The sequence below is a fragment of the Fusarium pseudograminearum genome, chromosome 2, assembly GCF_000303195.2.
Source record: "Fusarium pseudograminearum CS3096 chromosome 2, whole genome shotgun sequence".
Classification (NCBI taxonomy): Eukaryota; Fungi; Ascomycota; class Sordariomycetes; order Hypocreales; family Nectriaceae; genus Fusarium; species Fusarium pseudograminearum.
Window position 1 is genome coordinate 3439552 of NC_031952.1, and position 27961 is coordinate 3467512.

The window sequence follows — 27961 nt, forward strand, 5'->3', positions numbered from 1 at the left end:
GCAGCAAGTCAAATTAAGGTTGATGTAATGGTACCATGGAATGATCTGGAATAATTAATTCGTCGATCTAAACAGTCAAAAGTCCAATCGCTATGTCAGCATTATTCACATCTATCATGGTGAACAAAAATTGTAAAACAATTCGCTTGCTATATTGATTGACACAGAAAATCTAGATAGAAGAAGAGAAGAGAAGGTCTATGTACATTCCAAAGTGTCTAATCAACAAGAAATATTAACATCCCAAAACAGTCCCCCAAGTTTTCCCACTCTCATAAAACTCCAAACTTTTCTTCCCAAATAACTTTTTAAACATTGTGTGAAGATTACCGCCCCAATTGCCAATTCGCACACACATCAAAATACACGCTAGCCACAAACAAGAAATCTGAGGGTATCGGGGGTATCCTATGATGTACAAAGTAGCGATTCCATTGCCTTTTCCCATATACTTTTGCTTCTCTCCAACTCCAATGACATGATAAGAAGAAAAAAAAAAAGAAAAAAAAAAGGTGTGACATGAGGAATGAAGAATTAAATGCGGTTCGTCAGAGAAATGCCAGGCGAGGCAGGACGGTCAAGCTCAAGACGATGCATGTGCGCGTCGAGAGCGCTGACCGAGGTGGAGGCGCCAATTGATGTGTGACGCTTGTGGCGAGAGGGCTTCTTGGTGACACTCATCTTGCGAGTGCGGCCGTTCTTCTCGGGGATGGGAGACTTGGGTGATTTGTCGTCGGCGCTGGTGGAGGAGATGGACGAGGCGGAAGAGTGGCCGGAGGCGTTGCTGGTGTATGACGAAGCGCGAGAGATGGACGAGTATACGGATGATCGCGAGGAGGCGGTCTGTGGTCGCTCCGCAATGTCGGAGAGAATCTCTTGGGGCGTACGGGGCTTGTTGTTGACCATTCCCAGGCAGCGCTGCCACCAGCCCTTGTCCTTTTCGTCCGAGAACTCAACCATGTCGGCCAGTGCCTCCTCCGCTCGTTCCGTCTTGTCCTCATCGAGAACCAATGCGCCGTGCTCAGAAGCCAGGTTGAGCAGGGCGGCTGCGTCGCAGGCGTCGCGTCGCTTGCTGTTGTCGTTCTCGTGGAGGCCGCAGGCGTCCATCTTGAAGATGATGATGTCCTCGAGGGATGTGTAAGGCAGAGTGGCCTCGCCCTTCACATCGCGGACGCGCTTGGCAGCTTCGGGGAGGTATGGGCTGAGCCAGTCGGGAATGAGCTTGACTTCAACCTCCCATCCTGTTGTGTGACGGTACAGGACGACGCCGGACTTTTCGACGAGGGGAGTGATGGGGTGGCCGACGATTTCCTTCTTAACGCGACCGGGAGAGGAGGACTTGCTGATGACCAAGTCGATGCTCTGTTGAGATGTTAGGGGAGGGTTTGGTTGGGGTGAGACTGGGGGGGATGACTTACTGTGACTCGTGCCTGCTGCGACAGGTATTTGTTGACGGCCAAGTCCCCAACAATGGCGAGATGAGTGTTCTCGAGGCCGGGAATGTCTGCAATGAGACGGATGATGTGAAGAGCAGCCTGCTCGAGCTGGGCGAAGCTTAGTCGTTGTGCCATTGTGGACAGCGCTTTTCTGTATTGGTTCCGTAGAAAAAGCAACTAAACACTTCGCCCGCTGATGAGAGGTGAATGAATGAGTGGTAGGAAATCCCTAGATGTGCCGTATGGTGTTGTGAGTGCAGAGCCCTTGATATATGTGAATTTATTTTTTGGGAAAAGGTCCCTGCGTCTGGTTCTGCGCCTGGTCCTAGGGGGCCTGTCAAAAACAACAAAAGGACCTTGCGGGGTGCATAGGGACCTTACGCTTTGGGCCCTGGACACTGAACAATGCCCAACAGGGCCGAAAGTGCTATCAGCAGGGGTACCATGGCTGTACCTGAATTCGCAATTTTAATCATTTCAGGGTGATCCCAGCTTCGGGTTGAATTGGGTTCCAAGAAAGAGCCGAGCCGATGGAGAGAAAGCCCAAGGGGGACATATTTTGGGCGCTGGAATGAAAGAACGGCTTTGGAATAATGACGACGTTTAATTGTGGGAATCTACCTTTGCCATGGTAATCGCATCCTTGACTTGCATGATCCAGCATGGAGACTTTTGTTTCTCAGCTGTAACTCTCGTATCCAGCAAATAACACAGCATAGCAAAAAAACAGGGAATGAAATCTCGATGGATGGAATGAGTAGGGACCAATTGGCATGGGCTCGAGAGAGAAAAAAAAAAGATGGTGTAGGACTGAGATCCGACTTGTCCAGAAGCTGTTCAACTTTTCTTTTTTGGTCTGTCCCTCTTCTTATCCCAATTGGCCTCTCATATGAAACCCTTTCTTTTCTTCTTTGTTGGCAGTCAATCACTGGACCCCTATTCTTTTGTGGTAGCACAATTCTCTTGTCGCATCTTTTCTTTGAAGTTGGTTAGGTACAGAGTAAAGCCTGTTGGTTAATTAATTAAAAGCTGACAACCGGGTTGAACAAGGCTCACCCGGAAAAAAGAGATCAGCGGCGTAGTGAAACATTGGGCACAGTTTCAGGATGACTCTCATAATTTAATGGAATGTTTTTTTCCAATATTGACTCTGGAGACACAAATAATACCCGAGACTGATTGTCCACCACTCCAAACATGACATCAACAACGATCAAATGTTTTGACGGATACCTTGACAACGGATATAATTACTCAAAGGCATCAGATATCATGCGCTTCCATGGAATTGAACTAACTGCAGCAATGAGAAAAAAATTCAGCTCAGCTCAGGGTTCATATCACATGCGCTCAGAATAAAGTAGAGTCTCTCCCTTGCAGCCCATCATATGCAGGGTAAGTGCATTCTCACAACTTTTTAATTGAAACGCGGCAAAGTGAAAACTTTCACACCTTCACAAGCCCTTTACCTCTCACTATTTCACCTTTCACTTAACTCGGCCTGGAACAACCCTAGACAAAACAGTCACTTCAAAACTAGATGTCTTACCATTATGCCGTTGCCATAGCCTTAAAGGCATGTAACTTGAGACAACAACACTCTTCCCAGGTCTAGATCGACTTTCAGACTTCTCCATCATGGTAACAAATACTCACGTGGCCAGCAACGACCCTCACTTACATATGTAGCCCAGTACTAGTATTCTGTTTACCTACAATCTTCAACTTAGTTGACATATTATTAAGATATAGTGCAATGACTAAATTCTAGCATAGCTTTGACAACACGCCACTCAGACCAAGTGCCTGACATATCTACTATCACACGGGTGAGGCGTTTGTCAACGTCGTGAGAGCACGGAGCAACAAACCCAACCGCCAGCGCCAGGTACCACAACTACTGATGGAGGATAAGTTTCAGTTCAGGCACCGTTCGAAATTCAACGCTGTTTTGTTTTTCCACTAATTATAACCGTAATCTACATGCTTCGCTCAGAATTATTAGTATGGCGCGTCGGCATAGTCCCGCCATTTTGTGCCTCAAGGTCCATGATCTGACTTCTCCGGAATTCCGACCCAAGGATCTCCTCTTCACTCTGATCACCTCCAATACGCCTTCCATCGCTTTTGGGATACACCCTCGTCCTTGTAAACGGGCCATTGATACCGGTCTTTCGTTCGTGTTCTTCGACTTGTTCGTTGGTATCTGCCGTGCTGCCGCTGCCATTCCTGTCCACCCGCTTAGCTTGAAGTACGCCGCCGCCTATTGTCCGCAACGGATATGATGCTCCGGAGTTGGGGTAGTTGCTAGAGTTGCGAGACGTCCACTTGCTGAAACATTTTTTGTATAGGGGTCGGCAGACAGGGATGGCGATACAGATCATTGTTACAGTGAGCTCAGCGGCTGACCAGACAATCAATCCCATCGGATCCTCTTGAAAGATGTTAGTTGATAATCGACTATCGTGGAGGGTTATTTACTTGTATGGTTTGGGCTTTTGAGCTTGGGAACTTCGAGAGTACGTTTGATGCCAAATGCTCCAGCACTAGAGATAGGTTAGTTAATAAACCCAGCCATAAAGTGGTGTGACTCTTACATGACACCCAGGCTGAGACTTATAAGAATGACCATCTTCTCTTTCATCTTCATCTGTAGCCCTAGGATGAACAGCCAGGGGAACCCGGCGAAGAAGAAGTCGGCAACCACACAAAGGACTATCAAGTTAGCTCCTCATGAAAAGTTCAAAGGAAATCTGAAAAAAGACTCACTGCAAAGTGTCATAGACACGGGGGCCGTATCTATATGGCAACGACCTGGTATCTTGCGGTTCCAAAGATACTCTACTGGAGTACACTGGAGCCAGTAAACAAAACAGACTGCGATGGAAGCTGACATGAGACAAGCCATCATGCACCATATGGCAATCTTGTGCCACTTCTCCTTGACGAGCCGTAGTAGAAAGAGACCCAAAGACCACTTTGCGATACTCATGGCTATTATCGCAAATGTTTGACTGGCAGCTTCGTAGAGTAGCGATAGTGGTAAGTGCTCGGGGTCGTTTTCTAAAATATCCATTAGATTCTGGCCCAGGCCATAGTGTACGCCAATGGTCATCAAAACGGTATTCATGAGAAGAAAGAACTGTGATAGACAATATTAGTGAGATACAGATGGTGAAATGGATAATCGACTGACAAAAGCAAGATTGTACATGTGATCGTCAACACCGAAAGACTTGACGATATAAACTCTTGTGTACGTCCGCAACACAACAAAAACGAAGCTGACGAGCAACAATGACCACATGGAAGCAAGGACCCAATGCCCATCGCCCCCAACCGCCATTGCAGCCTGAAGTCGAGAAGTTACCGCTGATACAAAACTGTTGATCTTGATCAGAAGAAAAGAACAAAAGTAGATGTTTAGTCGAGGTTCTGCTTATGCATGTTGATTGAGAGGAGCAGGAATGGTCAATCATGCTGAAGAAGGGGAACCAACAGTTTTCAAGCAAGCCATAGTAACACAAGAACCGTCTCGACACCACTGCGTCGGGACGAATACCGAATGCGGATGGGGGCGAGGTGGTCACTCGTTGATTGACTTGTATTGAGGCAATCAAGCCACATTCCTGACCCATCACGTCGGTTAGAGGACTTTTGTCTCTGTCCCTGGCCGAGAATTCTATTACAGTTTTGGGCCAAGGAACATTCTTGGCTTGTTGATCAGCGATGATATTAATGATCTCCTGTTGATGCGATCATGGCCAGTACCAATAGAAGCTACCAAGGTCAGGATACCCTCTCCTACCACCAATGCTGCCAATTATTGGCCAAACTCTAACAGCTTCCAAGAACTGCTTTATTTAAGGTTGGTAAGACACAACGACTTGGCGAATTTAGTTATAAACAATGTCTATGCGCAGCTGTCCCTCTAGTGGGCGCATAATGCCCATACAACAGGGATCTTCCATTATAATAAACATTCGCTAATCAAACAACCGATCAGATCTCACATTTGCCGAAGTACCAAACATGCATACCGTTTCATACGACGGAATACGTCGTGATGATATAAACATGATGCACCAGATCACCTGGCAAGACTCCCTCGCCCGTAATTGCCAAGAACGTCGTCTTCCCAACTAAGCACTGCAACTAATTAACCATGAGCGTTGAAGAGTCGTACAAGAACTGTACGCATTCAGCCCTGTAGCTCGCTAGTCAAAAGCGGCGTCTTTGACAATAGGAATTTTGACGAGGTGGCGGGCGCTTGATCGTCGTCGATCAAGACAACAATAGTTTGTGGCTGACAGCCTCGAACCTTGTAGTGGAAATTGCACTGGGAACAAGGAATGACCCTGGTTGGGCTTTACGTAGAAATATCAGATCATGGACGCATAATTCGGAATGCTGATGTCAAATCTTTGTTCGCTCACAACTCATTTTGTTACCGAGATACCCCTGATTAGTGGACAGTCTCACTGAAAAGAAGCTGGCACTGTTCTGTCTCCGTGGCGCCGACTCGCCAAGGTCTCGACTCACTGAAACAAAACTCTGTATATCTGAACGGAGTCTTACTTCCAGGCAAGTGCTTACATGCCAGTGTGCCTGGAAACTTCCATCCAGCTACCCATTGAACACATCAATCCTTTTTCTCGCGAGCCTCATATGAAAACATCTGGTTCGACGCCACTCCGTGTCTATCCTTCATCTTGATAGCCGTCTCCTTGCCAGCAACTGGTAGACGGTACTCAAAACCTGATTCAGAGGTTCGTCCATCTGGTAGAGCATAGGGGAACGGCAGATACTCAGGCAAAAGGCCCAACTGCCTGAGCAAAGTTCCCTGGTCCCAAGAGATATGCTCGTGATATAGACGATCTCCACGGATGTTAACCACTGCTGTGAACGGGACTTCGGCTTTGATGTTGGTGGGTGGAACACCAGGTAACCTGCAGTGATTTAGTAGAGCAACAGTGAACGACTAAAGGGCACTTACATCCAAGGAATCTCTTGATTATGTGTAAACTTGAAGAGGAACTCGTCAACCACACGGTCAATACCAATGGTTCGGCTGATCAAGTCTAGCTCAGAGTCTGCAGAGTTGTTAAAGATGAAGTTGTGCCGATAAAAGTCTGAAAGTTTGTCCCGACCAATCCCTCCTGTCAACTATAGCCATTCGTCAGCTTTATCTTCTACAACGTTGGTATGTCCGCTTACAGTAGGAATATGGTTGACGTATGGTTCCTGGACCATAGTACTCATAGTATGTTCGACCGAACGATCGGCAAACTCGTAGTGGGTATGCTCTTCCCAGATATACTCGAGATCAAAATAAGGGCCTCCAACCTTGGGTTTGAGGAACTGGAGGTTTCTCGTGTGAGAAACTGACTCCATATTGTAGTCAAAGTGCTGATGGAAAGGCGTTGCAAAGGCGTAGCTTTGAGCTTTGGGGTAGTAATACTCGGTTCCAGGGCTACTCTTGCCAGTAGGCCCAACTATATGTCGTAAGAGTGGGATTTTCGCAGAGGATAGTTCTGACAGGTCATTGGCATTGGTGTATACAACTGCCGCTGCAACGTCAGGGACGTCCGTCAGGTTCGGTGCAATGGTGTTCCAAAGACTCGAAGAATATGCTACGGATTATCAGCAAAGCCCATGCAGATATCGTTCTTTCCTTACCGACTAAGCCAATATTTCCTTCGTCATACTTGTCACATTGGTGCATGGTCTCCAAGGCCTCACGCAAGACATCTTTGCTGTCGCCGTCCTCAAGCGCGGAAGCATCGATCTGGACTACCGTATATCCCTCCTCAGCCCACTTGATAAGCACTGAAGGTACACCATCTTCAATCTTGAGAAGATCCCCAGAAGTTGGCGTAAGAACCACAAGGCCTGGGCCATGACCTCGGCGTGAGAGTGGGGGTAACAGCGAGACACCTGGCCGCACAGCTTTGAGCTGAGGTGTAGGGAGTGGATTCGGCGGCTGCGTTATATCAGCAAACATCTTGATTGACTTGGTAAATTCTGTTTAAGTTGTGAGAGACAAGTCGACTTGGACGAGACATCGCTTCTCCGCACGATTGAGGGGTTTCGGATATAACTTCCCCTTGAGGAACACATGACCGGCAGACGTGTAGTGCAGTCCAAGTCGCAAAAACAGACGACTTTGTGTAACGTAAAGAATGAGAAGCCAAGGCAGATATGCTGAAGAAATGCATATACGGTACAGAAAGCTAGATAGATTACAAGTTTGGAGCTCAAGGGTCTCTGATACTACACTTCGATTTCTGTTCTTTACTTTTTCCAACCATCATTATTGTTTCAACGTTGATGCGCGTTGTGATGATATTGGATGAGACTTTTATGACGATCGAGCTGTGAGAATATTGGAGTTGTTGTTGACTTTCTCTCAAGTTCTTGATAAACGGCATCACTCATTCAGCATTACCCAGTGTGTTAATCAAGCGCGAGAGATTCAAAAAAGATGGTAAATGTAAAACGTGTTCATATCTCATAAATGTCAAACCCAATATGGTATATGGTGCTAAAGTCGCCCAAGATGTATGCTCCAATATGCTTCAAATTGTTATAAATCCAACCTTAAATCCTTGACGAAAATTACGCCTTGCTTTGCTTGTCATCAATGACCAACAGCCCAGCATCGACGCCTGCTCTAGCAAACCTATCTCCAAGCACACCAATTGTGCGCTGGAAGTCTCTCTCCACTCCAAAGTCCTCCACAAGAAGGTTGTCAAACAGTGGGTGCGAACGGCCGGAGATGATTAAATCGCCGACGCTGTAGCGGGACTTGCCGACGAGTTCACGGGCGTGAGCTACAGCGAGATCAGGCAGGTTGCGGACTGAATCAACAGGGATCTCGACGAATGTGACGCGGCCTTCGAGTTTACCAGCCGCGTTGTTCTTTGCGGTGTTCAAGAGGTCCATGTCACTAGCAGATGGGAAGCCAACTGCGTTCTTTCCAAGGTCGTTACCCGTGGAAGGATCGCTGTCGGGCGATGCATTGAGTGCTTCGTGATCGTCTTCGCTAAAGTGCAGGTGGACAACGTGAATGGAGACGTGGGGGTTGTGGGCTAGCTGAAGAGCAAAGAGCAGGGCGGCACGATCATCCTTGCCACCAATAAAGGGCACGAAGATGATCTGGCGCTGATCAACAGGCCTTTGAACGACTGCGCCGTCATGGGCGCTGTGAACAGACAGACCGGTGCGAGTTCGTGTGAGGGTGGGCGTTCTGTTTAAAACATCGTGGGGAACTCTGTTGATGAAAATGCCGGTGGTGCAAGTTGATCGCTCGATAGCGTTCTGGACATAATCGATGTAAGTTCTACTAAAGAAACGATCGTTGATGTTGCCAGTCTCGATCAAGGCGGCAGTGGAGCTTTCCTCAGCGATACCACCATATGTGCTCCAAGGAATGATCATGAAGTCAGATCTGGCTTCTTCGGCAAACTTGACAATAGTTTCGGCGTAGGCGTTGGTTGGGATGATGGATACTTGGCCAGCTACAGCGACACCGTTGAGACGAGAGAAAGTCTGGAAAGCGGAGAAGACGGCGTCACGAGAGGCGAACTCATCGAGTTCGGCAGATTGCATAACGGACGAAGTACGATCGGTCAGCTCCATAAGCCGAACACCACGAACCTCGAACGGACGGCTGGGAATGACCTGAGTCTTTTCCTCAGCAGGAGTAGCATCTGCGCTGGCATCGTTGGTTGTGGGAGTGATGGCAGGAACAGTTTGTTTTCGGGATCCACCAAGAAGTGAAACAAGGTTGAACAGACCAGGAAGGGCATCAAGGCGGAGGTGAAGGATGAGACGGTTGGTCTGAGACTTATCAAGAGCCTCTTCCATCTTGTGTTCAGAACTCTGAGCCTCGGTTTGAAGAGGGTTACCATCCCAGTCGATCTCTCCTCGGCGCCACTTCTCGACCTTGAGGCGGTACGAGAGAGGGTAGAGCCATCTGGTGAGCGGCGATGTTGTGACGGTGGTGACCTAGCATGATTAGCGACGTATTGTGCGAGGATGTGAGGTAGGTACTTACCACTGCCATGACAACGAACATTGTGAAGGTTCGGGGCGAAAGAATGCCAGCTTGAAGACCGATGTTCTATAACGATGTTAGTGGTAGTCGCATGATTGGCGACATCTACTTACCAAGACAATCAGCTCGACAAGACCCTTACAACTCATGAGGGCACCAATGGTGAAACTCTCTCGCCAGAGACACTTGGTCAAGCGTGCGGCAAGGGTACCGGCAATGATCTTGCCAAAGAAAGCGCACGCAATAATTGCAACGACGTATCCCCAACTAGTGCCATCATCAAGCAGACCCAGATTGGTGTTGAGGCCAGAGAGTGCAAAGTAGAGAGGCAAGAGAATTGATCCCACGAGATCCTCAATCTTTTCAGTCAGTTTGATGGCAAAACCACCATCGTGAGGACATATAAGACCAATGAGGAAGGCACCAAAAATAGCGTGAACACCGATGGCGGCTATGCCGTGTGTTAGACTCGGGTGTCAATTGACTTCGAGTGGGTGACTTACCAGTGAACCAAGAAGAAGCCAGGACTAGAAGCAGAGTCAAGGTAGTGATGCCTTGCGATGGGCCGTTCTGGATACTGTCCGTTCGGCGCAATACCCAGAGAAAGACGGGGCGCACTGCGTAAACAAGGAAAAGGACCCATGCGACTGCAGTCAAGAATACATACAGCGCTGTGAGGCCGTTGGCATTGTTGACCAGAGCGACACTGAGAGCGAGTAGAACCCAACCGACAACATCGTTTCCGATACCAGCAGCAAGGACTGTGACACCGACAGACGTGCTGAGAAGCTGAAGCTCAGAGAGAATACGACAAAGAACAGGGAAAGCAGTAATGGCTAGCGCAGTTCCAATGAAGAGCGCAAAGGTGCCAAACTCCATATCCTTCATAGTTCCCTCACTTCCGTATTCTTCGTATAGACCCCAAGCAACAGCGACACCGAGACCAAAAGGAAGCACCATGCTAGCAAGACCAACACTAACAGCGACACGCCAATTGGACTTGAACATGCGTGTATCAACTTCGAGGCCAACAAGAAACAAGAAGAGCAAGAGACCAATTGTAGCAACATTGGACAGAACAGGCATTGACTCAGTAGGGAAGATGTTCTCCTTGAAGCCGGGGATGCGCATCATGACGGAAGGACCGAGGACAATGCCTCCAATGACTTCTGCGATGACGCGCGGTTGGCCGAATTTGGAGAGAGGCCATTGAAGAAGACGACAGAAGAAGATGATAACGAAAGCTTGGACAATGAAGAGCGTGATGGGGTCTTTGGGGTTGTACACAATTGGGTTGAGGCCTTCGATGATGCCTCCTTGGGGATGGGCACTCGTGACGGCCGCAGCCGTTGTCGTTGGCGAAGACGACATGGCGAGACGGTGGGCTCTGTGCGACTGTATAGTATTCTAACAAGATTGATTGTTCTTTCGTGTCGCGATCGTTTCGTGCGGAGGAGGCGCAGACGTAAGACGACGTCGCAAGAGGAAATAAAGCCTCTACAGGCAAAGGGAGAAACAAGAAGGCAAGATAATAGATACAAGAAACAAGGATCGAGTGAACAGCGACTGGCGCCGAGGCCTTTTTGTGTTTGTCGCCTGGAGGATGGATCAATCAATTGACAAGCAAGAGCAAGAAATGATCCAAAAAAGTTGTGATTCAAGGGAGAAAGAGGCGCGGGGGGGTCATCCGCTGAGGAGAATAGAGTAGTGGGGAGCTATGGATGGGCCAAGGACCAAGGGTCTAGGCTATCGTAATGGAGGGTGCGATGCATGCTATGGAGGGAACTGCCTAGACTTGTCACTTTTCTTGGTGTTGTCTTTGTCCAATGTGAGCCAAGGGTCTTTGTTTTTGCTCTGCTGTGTTACTTAGACCGACATTGATAGAAGAGATAACGCAGTCGTAATTGTAACATAGTACATGTATTTCCCAAGCTGTCAATTCTGTGTAGCAAACAGACCTAGGTTGAGTGTTCCGATTTACAGGTACCTACCCCAGTAAGGACTGCACTGACTGCCCGTAATCTGTACGACCATCTCCCCTAGCGTGAGCCAATTCAGTGGAGAAACCTGGGCAAGTCTTTCCCTGGGACTTGGCAATCTCAATAAGTCAGAGGAGGTGACTTGTGATTGTGCTTAAGCGGGCGCATAAACACACATATTGACTGACAGCTTACTCGATGACTGATTGATTACCCATGTGCGAAATCCGTTATGGGCGGCTAATTCGGAGGCTTTGTTCTATCGCACTTGGTCTCAATACGTCTTGGCTCTGGTTTAAACTTCAGAATAAACAGTCAACTGTGGAGTAACGATGATGACAGCCCAGCCTGATTTTTATTCACAATTTGCTTTCAACCTTCCAAGTTGCCCTTTCAACAACCATCCAACGACGATCCAAGGCCAGGGAATGCACTCCTTTGTCTCATCTCCCTGCCAGAACAGCCCAGACCGGACCAACTTATCCATCTTACTCCCTCCTTCATACTCCCCGCACATGTGATCCCCCATCTTCCTCATTGAAAAGACCCCTGTCACTCACGCGCCGTTGTGTCTCACCGCCTGCATCTAGACCCTTCAAGATCTGACCTGCCATGTCGGGTGGTCTTTGCTTTCGTTCTTTTGTTTCCGACCAAGATCGGCTTGAACTGAGGCTGAGTTCCGCTGACTGGATGTTTGACGCACGAGATGCGATATCACAAGTGATTTGTTGGTGGTGAGGTTTTGTGTAAACACCCAAAACCACGGCGGTATGGGCGGCGCCGGCTTCGAGGCCACGGGCTGTAGAACCGTTGCATTCACCGCTACAAACTCACGAAATACCGTTGCACTTGTCGTTACGATGCATCGGTTCAACGGCAAATCCCGCAAGCTAAACGTGATTCCATGCCAAGACCAAGGATCGCCACAACTACAGCAGCAGCTTGAATTGTGAAGCTATCAGGTTAAATGGTGGAGAACAGGAGAGCTATCAGACCCCCGCAGGGTCACATTGACACACTGCACCAGTGTCATACTCCCCGATGCTACTCTTGGCTCCAGCTCCCAGGCTTCGTAAACCTGCAGCATATTCCAGCCAATCTCTGGGCATCGCGATACCTGATCAGCAGGGGGTTGTCGGCTGATGGTAAGCCAAGAGAAATATTTCTTGAAAGTCTGAACTTAATTTCAACATCGACTGTATTTACCGCTTTAGTTGGATGAAGATCTTGTACTGTTTCAATCGTTCGGGCACTAGACATTAACCTTGTCTCATCAAACTGTTTAGCTTCGATCGACCAAACTACCAATGTATTGTTTGAAGCTATTCCCAGTTGTGCTTCCCCACTATAGCAATGCTACCCAAGAAGTCGGCACTTGCATTTTCCCAATCGAATTTGTTATTGACATCACTCTTGGTGCAGCAACGCTAACCAAAACCTCCTCTTTTAGATTGAAAATATTGTTACTATCTGATCGGGCGTCTTTTACCTTGTGCCTATGTAAAGCTCGTGCTCGGAAATGTATCTCCTGACTGCCTTAATCAAGTCAGCCAGGCTTTTTTCAACATGTTCCAATCTCAGTCAAGTTTATGATTAAAGTCTCAGGCTCTTATTTCACTTTGATAGATTTTGATTTGTAGCTAATTATTTGCTCTCTGATCGATATCGAAGCACATATACTCTTCCAAGTACTCGGGCACGCTCTCTAACATTGTCATTGGCATGGACATATCAAGCTGAAAGAACTATTTGGCCAATCACTCTAGACGAACATCTGCTTACCTATAAGAAGCCAGACATACTTGTACATGGCGAGGTTGCTCACACCCACTGTGATGATAGACCCGGGTTCCAGAAACAAAGGGAAACACAAACTAGACCCAGCCATGTTCACAAACCACACACTCTAAGCCGTGGCAACACCCTCGTCAAGCACAAGGTTTCACATACCTTTGTACACAAACTGGACCCTACATGTAACATCCGCTAGCCTGTGTTCTTTCAACCGCCTCTGCGGATCAGACACGTGTTGCACCACTAGCTGTCACAGGAGGGTTTGCACAACGAAGTTATAATTTCAATGTTGAGGAGAGAAGAGATAACAAATTCACAACTAAACTAGTCGACTGTCTATGCCACATGTAACTGACGATGGTGAAGGACGAATGTGGTGCAATGAGCGGGTGATGCTGATTGTCGGGTCTCTCGTTAATGGCTAGGTTTGTGAGTAACCAGGTTCGCGATGCTAAGGACTAGAATATGAGGCCATCTGCTTTAGTGAATTATTGTATCGGTGCATTAGCCCATCAACCTGTATGGACGTCGGGATAGTCGGGATATATGTGATTAATTCGTATTAATAATGATTCTTATTATATGCTATTTTGTGTAATGATACAGTCCTCCATCTATCCAAACTATATCCTCTACAGCCGGTTGGCAATCTCCTCCAATAGCTGTAGCTCCTCTTGCATAAGGAAGAGGTCCTGGGGCAAGGCAAGCACACCACCAGGCTTGAGAACAATCTCTTTGCCGTCGTGCCTCTCGTGCCTATCCGAATCGCTTCCGTCGTCGGGTACCACCTCACTCGGCTTCCCCTTTTCCACATCCGCCGGTTTCTCCCTCTCTCCTTCGGTCTTCTCGGCACGAAGGTTCTCAGGCGTCCACCAATACACAGGGTACGCGCGCTGGATGTTGTTCACGAGAAGTGCCACTCCGAACATGATTGTGCAGTTGAACAACACCACAGGGATGAAAAACCAGCCCAGGCGGAGAAGTCGGTCATCAACCACGGCGAGAAGGCCAGTTGCACCAGCGGGTGGGTGGATTGTTTTTGTAAGAGCCATGATGGACGTTACCGTCGCGCAAGAGATGGCGCCACCCAGCCATTGGATGGAGGAGAAGCTGTCACTGAGGAGGAAGAGCTTGCCGATACTGACGCCGACCACAGCAGCAATTAGCTGACCGACGAAGAAATTGCGCGGTTGTGCGAGGGGGGATTCAATAGCGTAGAACTCGAGAACAGCGCCCGCACCCTGTGACTGTTAGCATATTGACAACTCGATCTCATTCTAGTGGGTTGACATACAAAAGACCCGACAATAATAGGAGCGCCTCTCTCAACGAAAGAAGGTATACGTTCTGAAGCCAATTCAATTACAGATAGTGAGATGAAAATGCCGATAAATGCCCAGATTACTGGGAGTATGGATCCAATACTACTGGGTTTTTGGTGACGGTATCCAAAGATGTAGGCGATGGGGTATGGGAGGTGTTTCCATGGCGGCGGTGGAATGTAGGGATTAATGAACCTATCAATGTCGAAGGTCCATTTCTTTGGGTTCGGCATTGAGATAAACTGGGGGTGGCCTGATGTGATGTGATGTGAAATCTGGGGTAAATGCAGATGAGATCTAGGGGTGTGACCAGCTAGACTAGATGAATGGGAAAGGTGGGATCTTTGAAGAAATAGAAAACGAAAATTGAGTAAAAAACGGCGTCAAATGCAATTGAGATGGCGTCAGATGGCGTCGGATGAAACAGCCAAAGTTTTAATTGAGCCGGAGCCTCGATTCGGATGTCTGTCGCGAAATTAACCTCTGATAGTGATGGCTTCAAACTCTCAACAGAAGAAACCAAAGCCTCTCCAGAACGACAGCGCGTCTTGTCCTTATACCAAGCACGTTGGGCCGCGGAGATGATCCATTATTTCCCCTCCCCTTCCATCTGAAAAAGCACGGTACCAAGGAACAAAACACAGCAAACAGAGCCGATTCACCCGGTACGAAGAAAATGGGAGACTTCTATTGGCATCAGTAAGAGTCGATTTCGTAACAAAAACTCAAGAGTGCCAGTGCGTGACCAGGAACGACGACGGCTAACAGTGGTCCCCTTCCCCATTCTTTCCTCTTTCAGATTCCGGAGAAATGGAGCGCCGGGGTTTGCTCGGTATGGTGGATTTACAATGACATAACAGCAACAGAGATCCTCTTTTTCTTTTCCGCCTTGTCCTCATTCTACTCTGCTACGCCGAATTGCTTACTGTTTCTCGGCATTCCCGATTCCCAAGGGCAGGCAAAAGACTAACCCTACAGAATAATTTCGGCATCGCGAAACTTGGAAAACGCTTCAATCCAACCCTCTGATGGATCCTGTTCCTCATTGAAGCCGACACTTCGTAACCTCTCCGCGCTCAATTGTCGATCGAACGTCAACCACCAGCCCACACTATCGAGTTGTTTCCTTCCTGCTCCGACACCCGCTGTCTTACCATACTCTCCCAAGAGATGACCATGAGTCTCGATGTATTCACTCGGTCGCTGACCCTCTGTATCTCCTGGCGCGACACCGACAAGCCCGAAAAACGACGCGATACGAGGCCACACTTCTGCGAAAGTGGCCGGTTCCGCACGATCGAGCATGTTGATAATCTTGCCTCCGCACAATGATGAATTGAGTGCCGCATGAATTGCGATACGACCGAGAATAGAAGACGACACGGACGTGAAACGCGCATTGTAGGCTTCCTTGTTGCCAGGAAACACAACCTCTGCACCTTCTCCGTTGTTCTTCGCATACAAGGAAAGATACTGCGCCCAGTGCAAGGCGAGAGAGTAATTCGAACCAATCGCACTGAAACCTACGACCACGTCAGGACAGACCTCTGTCCATGTCCATTCGCGACCGGCCGAAGCATCAGTGAGAATCCTGCGAAACCACGGGTAAGCGACCGTCTTTGCGTAATCCGCGGGTATGGTATCGGCCATGTATTCGACAAGTGGAGGTGAGAAGATGCCACCGGGAATGTAGATGCCGTAGCCCTGTGAAAGTCAGTAATTGTGCGGGAGTGAAAGGTAGGGGAAGGCATACCCTCGTGCCGCCAGAGTAGACGAAGGACTTCAAATTAGGAGAGAGCGCGTTCAGTGCGCATGCGACATTGCGCATCATGTCGGAATTGATCTTGCATTCCTCCTGTTGGTCTTCATCATGCGGCGCGAATACTGTCTCTGTTAGCAGAGGCCATTTTGTTTCTGTAATTGCAATGCTCACCAAAATAGAAGACATGAGTAGTTTTCTCGATCTCAACCACGTTATCCTTCAACTGTTCCTCCAATTCACCACTCTTGACATCTACACCTGACACAAGTTGGACTTTTGGTCTCTCACTAGACTCTTTGGGCCAGAATGTTCGCTGCGCGTCCAAGGGTCGATTGCTCACAGCTGTGATGCTTGCAAAGGTGTTGGGTGCAGGGTATTTTGAGAGGAGTTGATTGACAGCGGCCCAGCCGATGAGGCCTGTTGCACCAAAGACGACGGCGTGGTTTTGAGGAGTAGACATGATTGACAATAGGCTTTGGTGTCGCAAAACTGATGTTTGACCAGGGCATCTATGTTATTATTTATCTGAGCGTTGTTCTCATACTGGATCGTTCTCATCATGGCTCATCGATCTCCACTACCGAAAACAGCTCGCCGAACACGGCCTGACTCGTTAACTTGGCTTAGTGTTGCAGAACCTGACTAGAAGATTTGCTAGTTTAGACCCAAGAGCTTGGTGGTCTTTGGTCTCATTTCAGACAGACGTACACGGGGCTTTGTCCAATTGTGCCTACATATCGTCATTGGCCTGCCATCAAGTTGCATCTCAACCCATCAAAACGTCGTGTGTGTTGCTGTTGGTGCAAGTCTCTAGCTATCAAACACGATCATGTGTACCAGTCGGCAATATGACAGAACAAGTGTAAACATGAATTGAATCGACATAGCTATTATTATGCAGGCATTGCAATCCTTGCCAAGGCTAGATGGTACTGGACCGCCCCCCTACAGAATATAAACCATCGCGGCTACAGACAGAACAAGGCCAATAACATTATTCCCAACCTTGGCTCCAGCAGAGTTATCTTCTTTGCTATCCCCACCACTACTGTTGGTCCTCGACTCACCATACCAATCGCTGGAGTTCCACTTTTCAAACGTCAGCCCAGGATCAAGTCTAGGCTTCAGATCAAAGTCAGCAGCAGTAGCCTTTCGTGAACTTGTCGTTCCGTTCCAACAATGCTTGCTGAAACACTCATCACATTGCTTGGGCAGATTGATATCCACCCTCCGTAAGGAACCCTTGATAGCCGCACAAGCGAGACAGGCGGGCCAGTTCTCGTCAACACTTCCATTACCGTATGTAGCTACCTGGAAGGCGTTGTCGAAAGCAATATCGAGCTGGGCTGGGGTGAACTCTGATTGCGTGTAGGAGTAGTTGGTGTAGCCTGTCCATGGCGCATTGGGAAGCCAGAGAAGAAGAGGAGTATCTTCGCTGGCGTTGCATCCAAAGAAAGTAGGCTGAAAAGAGAGGTTCTGGGCAACAATGCTGTTGACATCGGGAATTTTGGGAAAGGGGATGTCACCCTGAGAGGCAGCAAGAGCGGTGTCTGTCATGTTAGTATTGATCTTGACCAAGGGCTTGTGCGACTTACGCCTCAGGTTTGTCCCATTATTCCATGAGTTGGGTGCGTCAGATGATGCTTCGTAGACAATGATCAAATCAAGCTTTCGCTCGGGAATGATTAATGGACGGAGAGGATTGGTGTCCAGAGAAAGACTTCCATCGATCTGGACAAGTTAGCAAATCTCTTTACACCAGGCGGCAAAAACATACAAGTAGGAGCTCCGAAACATCCTTCATATCGTCGTTGTAATCCTCAAATGGGTTAGGATAAGTCGCCCACAGTGACTGGTTAAAGGTCAAGTCAAAGTACAAAGCCGTCTGATTGACCAGTTGCACCAACGGATTATCATCTTCGTCATCTGGGATAGGAACATCATTGATATCCGGGTTCGCCTTTTGTCTCTTGTCCAACCAACGCTTCGCAAATATCGGAACCCCGTAGAAGGAGTCAATGAACCATGCGGTGAACCATGCGGTGAAAGCGTTGGTGGTAGTTCCTTGCATGAGAGTAAGTTTATCGAAGCCCTCGACGCACTCGCTTCTGTTCTGCGGTTTGCCATCAGACATGGACGTGCCGAGATACTTGGTTGTTATGAAAGCTTGTACACGACCGCCAGCCCAAGATCCAAACTCGTAGGGTGTGACTTCATAGGCGGTCAAGTTGAAGAGGTTGGAAGTGTTAAGAGTTGGGTACATGAGCTTCCCGATCTCAGGAGATTTACCGGGGACGACCTCTGCAAAGCACAGGATAGGCATAGGTGCATCGCCCATGGCAAAAGCTGTCCCGTTGTCGGCAATGTCGGAGTAGTTACTGAACAATTGATCCTCGGGGAGCCATGTTCCCCAGAACTGGCCAAAGGTGTCGGCCACAGACACAGGGAAGCCGGCTTCATCTTTGGCACCGGCGTTTTCAAAGATAGTATTGAAGAAGTCTGTCTGGTTACCATCAGGACCTTCAGCATAAGAAGTTGAGAAGTTGGTGGCCTTTTGAATGTTGTCTGTCGTCGTGAAATTGTTTGCCGCGCTGGATAGTAAGTATTAAGTATCCAAAAATGGAGCTGTGAACTTACAGAAGAGAGACAGTGATAGCACCACCGCCTGAGAGTCCAGTGATGTAGGACAGAAGCTGTGTTAGACCTCCAGTACGAGCAGCGATGGCTGCATCGGAACGAGCATCAAAGGCCTTCCAGATACCAAGGCCACCTAGCCCAGACTGGGTACCACCACCCGAGACAGAAAGACCAACGATTGGGACGTCGTCTTCCTTGAGCTTGTCCATGTACTCATTGATGTCAAAATCGTTGATCTTGACTAGTTTCAAGTAGTCTTCGAGGTTAGGCATTATCTGCTTTGCTCTGCGTTCTCTCCATGACGATTATTCATCAGACAAGCCCTAAACTTATCAGCGTGCACCGTAAGCCAAGTAGTGTGATACCTACATCTTTGGCAGCGCGAATCTCCAAGCTTCGAGGACATTGTGTGTATACGGGGACATAAGGGTCAGCATCAGCGCCCCCTTGAGCTGAAGCAAGTGCAGAGTATGCAGAAAGAAGGAACAGATGCTGCGACAACGAAAGATGCATCGCGAAGTTTGCAAGTGTAACTATGGTAAGAATATCAACGGCTTACGATTGACAGACTCTGGACGTTGAGTAGGCAGTCGCACCTTGGTTTTAATATTCCCAGCCATGGCTATTCCACGTGAAATGCATACCAGTAAATCGCCTCCTTTGTGTCTGATGCCGGCGGGGTTGAACGAGACATTCCCACTAAGCAACTCCACGAAACTCAATGGCCAGATCCAGCCAACGAGAGCAAGATAAATCTGGGGTAAGCCGCCTCAATGCCTAGTTTAGTCTTTGCAAGAGCGATGCATCTGGGGGCGTAACGAATGCGAGAAAAGCCACGGCTTGGAGACTAGGTGTTGATGGAGCTGTTATGTCTTGGCGGAGGAATGATGCCGCAGACCCGAATAACTTCGGATTGTGAGGCTTTCTTAAACGAGACAGAGATACGTTAGACTCATGCACTCGTAGACCGACAGATTGACTATGTGTGGTAGAGGCGACGACCTGCTGCGGCGTTGCCATTCAAATCTCGCATGGGAACTCTTCTTAGGCAAAGATTAACTTTTGTCTATTCCTTCTATGGTAAATCATTCAACATCTGGACATTTGACGTTTTCTGCACCTCTAGGCTAAAATCACATCCCCCCTATTCAATTTGTTGCCCTCAATTTTATTTGTCCTAACTGATGAAACATGTTTTACTGTTTCCATGTTCTGCTAAATCTTGCAATTAGTAAGATAAGAACGCCCGCAACAAGGGATACAGATGCAACTGTCAATGGTTAGCGGCGTCTTGACTGCAACATAGGAGGTAACATACTGACGGTAAACGCCCAACCCACTCCGATGCCGTCGATCATAGGGACTAGCCCACCAACACTCATGGCGCCGAAGCAGTACTGAATAACATACTTGCCCGTAATCACAGCAGTTCTGTGCGTAGGACGCACTTCTGTGACAGAGTTAGCGAAGCAGTCAAGCAAGCATAGAGGCTTCAACTTACCAGCAGCGTATGTATTCATTCCACTGAACGATGCCATAAGTCCAAATCCCTCAATAAATGAACCGATAATCGGTAACGCCATGCCACCTATCTTACGCTGCACACTCCATGCATAGAGCAGAGTTCCCAAAGGCAAAATGATCAGAACGCTGGGCAAGCTGCTGTTCAACCGATCTTCGGGACGCCTTTCTCCGTTTCGCTTGCGTATATATCTCTTGACCACCACATCAGAGATTTTGCCACCTACCGTGCTTCCGATAAGAAAGCCCGAACCTGGGGCAAGATAGAATAAGCCGCTGGACAGAGGAGTGGTGAGATTGAAACGAGGGTTGACGACACGACGAATAGAGCTGAGAAGACCATATTGGTTGAAGCCCAAGAAACCACAAGCGATATTCTACTCATGTCAGCTCGTTCCTACTTGTAGGGGTGGTTACGCTTACAGCCACAATAACTTTGGGGTATGCGTATTGGCTAAAGACGCGCATAGGATTGAATGCTTGTACAATCTCTTTCCTTGTCCTAGGCCGAGGCTCGGCGAGCTTTGGATTCTCAACTTCCCTTGACCGAGGGATGAACAAGAGCGAAAGAATTAGACCCAGAAGAGACATGCCGGCTTCCACGCCGAATATGACCCTCCAGCTTGTGAATGTAGCAATTACACTACCAAGAAGAGGTGCTATACCAGGTAAGTCAAGGTTGTTAGTGTAGTTTTCGATTTACTTACCAATAGAGTTGGCAGAAACACAGCTCCCCAGAAAGAAGCCTACAGCCGTCCCGCGAGCCGTCTATTGGGGATTAGTTATAACCTTCTTCAACCCTGAGAATTACTTACAGGATCAAAGATGTCGGCAAGGATGGTTTGTCCCGCTACCAAAAAGAACGGCCCTGCAGTCCCACCAATGACCCAAAGAGATGCGAACCCAGCCATATTCGGCACCACAGCGCATCCAATTGCACAAAGGCAAAGCACAGCATTTGCAGCAAGGTAGGCGGACTTTCTACCAATGATAGTGCTGATAGGCAACCAGATCAGCCCTGACAGAGCCTGGGCTACGAAGACTCCAGCGTTGACTGTGCTGATGGTAGTCAAGGGTACGTTGAGTTCAGAGGCTACTTCGATGGTGGCAGGCATGATGGCTGTGCTCCAGAAGGTCATGGGCAGAGGCATCCAGCAGACGACGAAGAGGATGACCCATTTTCGCCAGTTGGGTATCGAGGCAACATCATCGTCTATTGCTCGGACTTCTGGAGGGGGTGATGTCTCTCGAGCTGCTTGTAATTCGGCCTCTGTTCCGGTCTTTGGTTCGTTCATTGGCTCACTCATAGCAAACGTTTGAAAGTGATGAACAGAAAAGGATAACTCATATGATCAAAAAAATGAAAAACAGTATTTATAACAAAATACAAAAGAAATTGTATATATCACAAGCTCCGTGTAAAACTAGATGATGGAGTGCAGTCCATACTTATTGAACTTGAACCCGACAGATTCTGAAAAGAGTTTTACTACGAAGCAACTTCTCCTTTAAGGAGCATACTCTTACTCACTTCCATGCCAATATGTGGACCTTCCAAGAGTTCATTAAGCGGTGTCGGCTCCTTCAAGTATGATCCTCATGCGGCGTGTCGTCTAGAATCCGTTCAATTTCCATGATGTCTTCGGCCTAACTCTCAGATCCGCCGACGGACCCGAGGTTAGTAGGAGAATGCTGACTCATCACGGTCAAATCGAATTTTCTCGCCGCAAAGAATCGGCATGTTACACCGTTATTCCCATTCTCTGTAGCACGTCACGCGAGCAACAGTCAAACAAAGCAAGTCAGTCACTTCCTATAAACGGAAGGTTGTAGATCCAAGCGGGGCATAGATCCAGTTGTCAGATTGGTTAAGATTGCTTTGCGGCGCTGCGTTACAGAAGCCCGATCTCTCATGGTTATTGGCCTTGTCAATTTTCGGGTTACGCCATGACTTCCAACGATGACAGCCCTCGCGATTCGGAGCTTGATAGTAGAGAGGATGTCGGCTCTTCCAACCTTACGCCTTTGAGCACGACGGAAAAACGACAAAGAAAGACAAAATCCACTGCGTGCGTAAGACACGTCCTAATCTGGAAAAAGACCTCGCTAACTGGACTGTAGATGTCGAAGGTGTCACGCTCGCAAAGTTAAATGTTCTGGTGGCCAACCTTGTCAGAATTGTCGACAGGCCAGTAAAGGCGCTGAATGCTCTTATCCGCGTAAGAATAGACTTGTCAAAGTCAGCCAACAGTATAGTCACCTTTCCTTCCCCATTCTTTCATCATTCTCATGAGTTAAAATAGGTACATCGATGATCTCGTTGCCGAGAATAAACGTCTTCGTGATCAAAATGTTGATCCCAAATCTCATCCCGAGGCCACTGTCCCAGACCTCCCCATACCGTCTACCAACCAAATAGAAGCACCTTCCACATTGCAGGGAACTTTACTGGAAGAAAGGCCTTGGTTCTTTGACATGAATGTCCTCCATACCCCTGTCCTCATCGGTGAAGCTTCCGATGCTGCCTTTGCCACCCGTTTTCGGCAAGCTATCTCGGAGCCTGGGCATAGTCACATACCCAGAGTCAACTACGCACCAGATGAGACACTCCTTGCTCTCTCAGATGAAGACTGTCCCTGGCCTATTCCTTCTCGGGCACGACTTCTCGTTAATGTTGCGTTGAAGTATGTTAGCAGGGGTTACTACATCGTGCGTAAGAGTCAGATATTAGAAGGCCTTGAGCAGACGATTCTGAACCCTCACTCTACTGATTCGTTACTCAAGAGCAAACTGTGGGTTTTATTCGCAATCGGAGAAATGTACTCGACAAGGACAGCGGCAAAAGACAAGAACTTCCCTGGTATGGCATACTTTGCCAGGGCTACAAGGATACTTCGAATCATTAGTGAAAGGCCACGCATCGATGCTGTCGAAATCCGTTTGCTGCTTGTAAGGCTACCTACCCAATCATAGAAAGACATTACTGACCTTCCAGTCATTTTACTCACTCGCCCTAAACCGTCGATACACAGCCTATGCTCTAGCTGGCTCGTCAGTTCGACTTAGTGTAGTCATGGGCCTGAACTTGAACGTACCAGAGTCACAGCTCCGAGATGCTGGCGCTCGAGAGCATAGAAACCGCGTGTGGTGGACGGCCTACAGCTTCGACCGCATGTGGGCATCCAGACTGGGTCATCCTGTAGCGATACGCGAAGACGAGATACACGTTGACTTGCCCACCGACCCAGTCCTTGAGACACCTTCAGACGATTTTACAGACTCGTCGTACGTCATCGCCAGTATACGGCTTGCGAGTCTGGCTGCAAAAGTCATCAATTCGATCTACACGAGGAGGCCGCAGCAGAAGACGCTTTCGCAAAGGGTACAAGAGGCGTTGAAAGATTTGAGAGCGTTTGTGGAAGAATTGCCTGCTCATCTGCACATTGAGCCAACTGATGCCCCCGAACCAAGCCCCAAACCACTATCACTGCACCTGTACTTCAACCAAGTAAGTATTTTACCACAAGGATGAGCGTATCTGACGAATCTAGGTTGCCATTACGGCTACTCGACCTATTCTTCTTCACGTCCTCCGAACCCACGTAGCAGCATGGGATACGCAACCACGCACCGAACCTCAAATTCCCGTCTCAGCAATGACCTTATCGGAAGCCTGCGTCCGCTGCGCACGACACTCATGCCGACTGCTGATCGAATGCTGGATCGACGGGTCTTTTGCAACATTTGACTACTTCTACACGCAATATCTCTTTGCGGCAGCCACAGTTCTTGCTATATCGAGTCTTATTGATGGCAAAGAATCACGCAGCGACAAGGAGCAATTCGAGTCAGCTGCGCAGTTTTTAGCCCAACTAAAAGAAAACGGGAACTTTGCAGCGGAGGAATTCTGCAGGCATATCGACGCTATGAAGGTATGCATGACGACGCGACGAGGACAATTTGCGCCGGACGCAGTGATGCAACAATTTGAAGGAATCGATGTGGGAGGTTTTTCCAACCCGACAGCTGGGATGGCGCTGTCAGAACCTTCACTACAGGAGCTCTTATCGCAGCCAGTGCTGGATTTGCAGTTTATCGATGCGTCAATGTATCACGATGGAGCGCAAGGACTGTATTGGCCTGATATAAGTCCTGAGAGTTGGTCTGCTACTGGCTGGACGCCGGGTGGATGAAACTCTCAAACTTTATGTACAACACATTTTAAACGTCATCATGGCTAAAAAGTATAATATGATTGAGGTTCGAAGGTTACATAGTCAATCTGTCTTCGAAAGACAACTCTCAGAATCGGTTGCTGCGGCCGGTAAACTTCGGCATCTCGGGGTCTGTGAGTTCAATATGAGAGATATTTCCGCCTCCAAATTGGTCAAAACGTATCGGCACAGTCAGGAGACACAATGTCACAAGTCGATATGAACTTGAAATGTGGTGTGACTATTGCTTCTTCTCGGAGTCGTAAAAACGCGGGCACGTATCGGAAGCTCGGCTTGGAACTTTGCCCCGTGGGGTCTTTAGTCTAGGACCAGGACATGGTCAACGTCACTCACATGCTTGTACTGTGCAAGTTAGATTGCGGCTCCGAGACATGCACTACCCAAAACGTCAACCCCAACCTCAGAAATGGTGAGATTATTGAGGGACATAAATACTGCCTTGGCACCTGAAACCTTGACATATTTTCTATCCAAGTTACTGCTATTTCCCATATCTTATCTTATCGCTGTCACTCTCATCTCGTATCACTGAAATATCTCAACCATGTCCATTGTCCAACCCATCATTAGAGACGAACCATTCATTCAAGATGATGACGACTGGGACTCGGTCCACCACGTCGAATGGGAAATTGATGCCAACTTCTACACAGGCAATAACACGAGACCCAGAACGCCCCTCAACAAAGCAACAGCAGACCATCAAATAATCATCGCCCGCGCCGCAGCGCTCATAATCCGCGCATCTCTTAACAATATTCCGATGGATATCCCGGACTTTGACCCTACCTCACTTACAGGTCCCAGAAAGAAGTTATACCAATGGATGAGCGCCTACAACGCTTCTCAGGCCGGCAAATTGGTGTTGAGCGATGTTACAATGACTGCCATGATCGAAATTCTTTCTTCCTTAACACAAGTAGGTCTCGAGGGAGAGATACTTGCTAGGATTGGTCCTAATCTTGGAGGTATCTTCCAAGGAACTGTTGATCCCATTGAGTTGTTGGTCGAAGACGAAAAGCTCCATCACATGCTGAATGGTATGGAGCTGGTGCAGAAGATGAAGGCTCACCTTGGAGAGTATCTATCTTATTTCTCGACTAAGAAACCTGTTCAACATGTCCTCGAAGTTGGAGCGAGCACGAGCAACATGACTGACACTCTCTTCAGTGCCTTTTCTGTCGAGAAGGGTATATCCTACAGCATCACAGACCGATCTCTTCCTGTACTGCAGCAAACAAAAGCGTCACTGAAGGGTTCGTTTAAGCTCAAAGCTTTCGACGTCAACCAGGATCCCCTTGACCAAGGATTCAGCCCAGAGTCTTTCGACGTGGTCATTGTCAACAACATTCTCTATACAGCGAATTCTTTGGCTGAGGCTCTGAAGAACCTGAGAAAACTCACCGTTCCTGGCGGTGTCCTTGTCCTTGTCGGACTTTCAGATATCTCGCCAGCCTATAATCTCATATTGGGTGTAAATGAGAATATATGGTCTGGTATGTTCACCAACATGTTCTTCCAGAGACACTTTTACTGACAAAATCGTAGAGGCGCGATTCGAGCCACTTGAATATCCTTCTGTGGACGAGTGGAACAAAGTTTTGCAAAGCAACAACTTCAGCACACTCGAACCGGCGACAAAGACATTTGACTTTATAGGGCAATCATCCTATTGCCTGATTTCAACAGCCTTATCATCTACCCAGAATCTAATGGTCAATATTTTACCTTGTCCCCAAAGCGAGCTTTTCAGCTTCGCGAACCAACTATCAACAGCTCTAGCAGAAGACGGCACAGCATCGACAATCTCACCAACCTTCCCTGATAACATCTCGCCATGTTTCATCTACGCTGTCATTGATGATGGCTCCACGTCTTTAATCGAGTACAAGAGACTCATCGGGATCAAGAACATTCTGTGGATCAGCATGAAGATAGACGGCATCGAACCTCGAGACATGGGAGCGGTACAAAGATTTGCACGCAGTGCTCGTAAAACCAACGACGCTATCAAAATTGTTACACTTGATGTAAAGATGAGATTTCCAGATCTTGCAGATATCTTGAAAGTTGTCAAGAGAATTATAAGAGTCTCGTTTCAAGAGGATCGAGGCACGCGGACGGAACTTGAATACGAGTATATTAATGGCAAAGTACTTGTACTACATGTAAAGCATTCAGAAGTAGCTAGCAAGTAATAGAATAAGAGTGTCACCATGTCTTCGCGTTCAATAATCCATAATTTCTACCATGTAACTACTTGTCATGAAATCTTTTCATTTTTAAAACTTAAGGATACAGACGCTGGAAAAGTTCAAGGTTATGATTCTTTCTCTTCTTACTGAATAACATTATGGACAGCCACGGTTGAAGGTGCTTCAAAAGGTACGACCTAATATAAAGAATGGTGATAGTGCCGCTATTGTTTGTAGTAGAAGGTGTATATAGTTATCACACCGCTCTAGAGAAATTTGTTAATATAACTTCATTCTCGAAATTGAATACTCACTATACAACCGATGACCCCTAATGCCCCAACAACAGCCTTCTATAACTGCTTATTATCTAAGCGATAATCTTCACCAGGTACTGTCCATTAACAGCACACTCCATCTTTTTACTGAGCCTACATAATCAGCCATTCACACTATCAAATTGAACTACGCCACTCCCTCACCAAGACCCAAAATCCATCCGATTATCATCATGGACGTACTCCGACGAGGCCTATCCGCTATACAACGCTGGCTTAACCAGCCCCTTGGCGGTTACTCTCCAATGCCCAGACGTCGCCCGAACCCCTCCGTTCCCTCCTACTTCCTTTTATGGTTGACACTAGGAAGAAAGAGCTAATACGGACAAACTCGACGAGGAATATGCATATCTCGACATACGATTACTTTACGTTTCGGCCGGGTGTTACGTGACGCACTCGGCGATTCAATTCGCAGCCTGCCTAGCCACGCAACATGACTTCGCACAACACAGTATTAGATTACTCTTAGTGTATATATAGCCTAAGGTAGACTAATGATTTTGTTCATTCTGCTTCAATTCCTTATTTTTTTAGTAACCCGCCTGCCGCCGACTATTTTCACCGTGAACCCTATCTATACTTTCCCAACAAGATCATACATACGCCGAGCAGGTGCCTTGGTAGGTGGGTGACTGCCAAGCCGCAAACACAGCAGCGAATTCTTCCTCCAACAACCCTCA

The 27961-nt window shown here is 47.9% G+C and overlaps 10 protein-coding genes across 10 annotated transcripts, besides 1 other annotated feature; 2 read left to right on the plus strand and 8 right to left on the minus strand.

Annotated features, from left to right (window-relative positions):
- Window positions 1–483: 483 nt before the first annotated feature.
- Window positions 484–511: a repeat region.
- A 23-nt stretch (window positions 512–534) lies between these two features.
- Window positions 535–1571, minus strand: FPSE_05574 (uncharacterized protein; the record flags this gene model as incomplete). Its single annotated transcript, XM_009258692.1, has 2 exons — window positions 535–1362; window positions 1419–1571. 2 exons carry the CDS (start codon window positions 1569–1571, stop codon window positions 535–537), a joined length of 981 nt encoding a protein of 326 aa, XP_009256967.1.
- A 1844-nt stretch (window positions 1572–3415) lies between these two features.
- FPSE_05573 (uncharacterized protein) lies at window positions 3416–4782 on the minus strand (the record flags this gene model as incomplete). Its single annotated transcript, XM_009258691.1, has 5 exons — window positions 3416–3870; window positions 3918–3982; window positions 4034–4151; window positions 4206–4578; window positions 4633–4782. 5 exons carry the CDS (start codon window positions 4780–4782, stop codon window positions 3416–3418), a joined length of 1161 nt encoding a protein of 386 aa, XP_009256966.1.
- Window positions 4783–6078: 1296 nt separating this feature from the next.
- FPSE_05572 (uncharacterized protein) lies at window positions 6079–7440 on the minus strand (the record flags this gene model as incomplete). The annotated part of the gene is made up of 4 exons (XM_009258690.1): window positions 6079–6385; window positions 6433–6602; window positions 6654–7069; window positions 7116–7440. 4 exons carry the CDS (start codon window positions 7438–7440, stop codon window positions 6079–6081), a joined length of 1218 nt encoding a protein of 405 aa, XP_009256965.1.
- Window positions 7441–8054: 614 nt separating this feature from the next.
- Window positions 8055–10866, minus strand: FPSE_05571 (uncharacterized protein; the record flags this gene model as incomplete). Its single annotated transcript, XM_009258689.1, has 4 exons — window positions 8055–9446; window positions 9496–9561; window positions 9609–9946; window positions 9999–10866. 4 exons carry the CDS (start codon window positions 10864–10866, stop codon window positions 8055–8057), a joined length of 2664 nt encoding a protein of 887 aa, XP_009256964.1.
- A 3034-nt stretch (window positions 10867–13900) lies between these two features.
- On the minus strand, window positions 13901–14823 carry FPSE_05570 (uncharacterized protein; the record flags this gene model as incomplete). Its single annotated transcript, XM_009258688.1, has 2 exons — window positions 13901–14509; window positions 14563–14823. 2 exons carry the CDS (start codon window positions 14821–14823, stop codon window positions 13901–13903), a joined length of 870 nt encoding a protein of 289 aa, XP_009256963.1.
- Window positions 14824–15562: 739 nt separating this feature from the next.
- On the minus strand, window positions 15563–16812 carry FPSE_05569 (uncharacterized protein; the record flags this gene model as incomplete). Its single annotated transcript, XM_009258687.1, has 3 exons — window positions 15563–16294; window positions 16344–16474; window positions 16524–16812. The coding sequence occupies 3 exons, from the start codon at window positions 16810–16812 to the stop codon at window positions 15563–15565; spliced, it is 1152 nt and encodes a 383-aa protein (XP_009256962.1).
- Window positions 16813–17297: 485 nt separating this feature from the next.
- FPSE_05568 (uncharacterized protein) lies at window positions 17298–19261 on the minus strand (the record flags this gene model as incomplete). Its single annotated transcript, XM_009258686.1, has 4 exons — window positions 17298–17902; window positions 17948–18083; window positions 18130–18943; window positions 18990–19261. 4 exons carry the CDS (start codon window positions 19259–19261, stop codon window positions 17298–17300), a joined length of 1827 nt encoding a protein of 608 aa, XP_009256961.1.
- Window positions 19262–20166: 905 nt separating this feature from the next.
- On the minus strand, window positions 20167–21817 carry FPSE_05567 (uncharacterized protein; the record flags this gene model as incomplete). Its single annotated transcript, XM_009258685.1, has 6 exons — window positions 20167–20210; window positions 20308–20439; window positions 20491–20887; window positions 20934–21169; window positions 21218–21278; window positions 21326–21817. 6 exons carry the CDS (start codon window positions 21815–21817, stop codon window positions 20167–20169), a joined length of 1362 nt encoding a protein of 453 aa, XP_009256960.1.
- Window positions 21818–22457: 640 nt separating this feature from the next.
- Window positions 22458–24703, plus strand: FPSE_05566 (uncharacterized protein; the record flags this gene model as incomplete). The annotated part of the gene is made up of 5 exons (XM_009258684.1): window positions 22458–22579; window positions 22632–22760; window positions 22814–23459; window positions 23506–24018; window positions 24062–24703. 5 exons carry the CDS (start codon window positions 22458–22460, stop codon window positions 24701–24703), a joined length of 2052 nt encoding a protein of 683 aa, XP_009256959.1.
- Window positions 24704–25289: 586 nt separating this feature from the next.
- Window positions 25290–26943, plus strand: FPSE_05565 (uncharacterized protein; the record flags this gene model as incomplete). Its single annotated transcript, XM_009258683.1, has 2 exons — window positions 25290–26241; window positions 26294–26943. 2 exons carry the CDS (start codon window positions 25290–25292, stop codon window positions 26941–26943), a joined length of 1602 nt encoding a protein of 533 aa, XP_009256958.1.
- Window positions 26944–27961: the final 1018 nt, after the last annotated feature.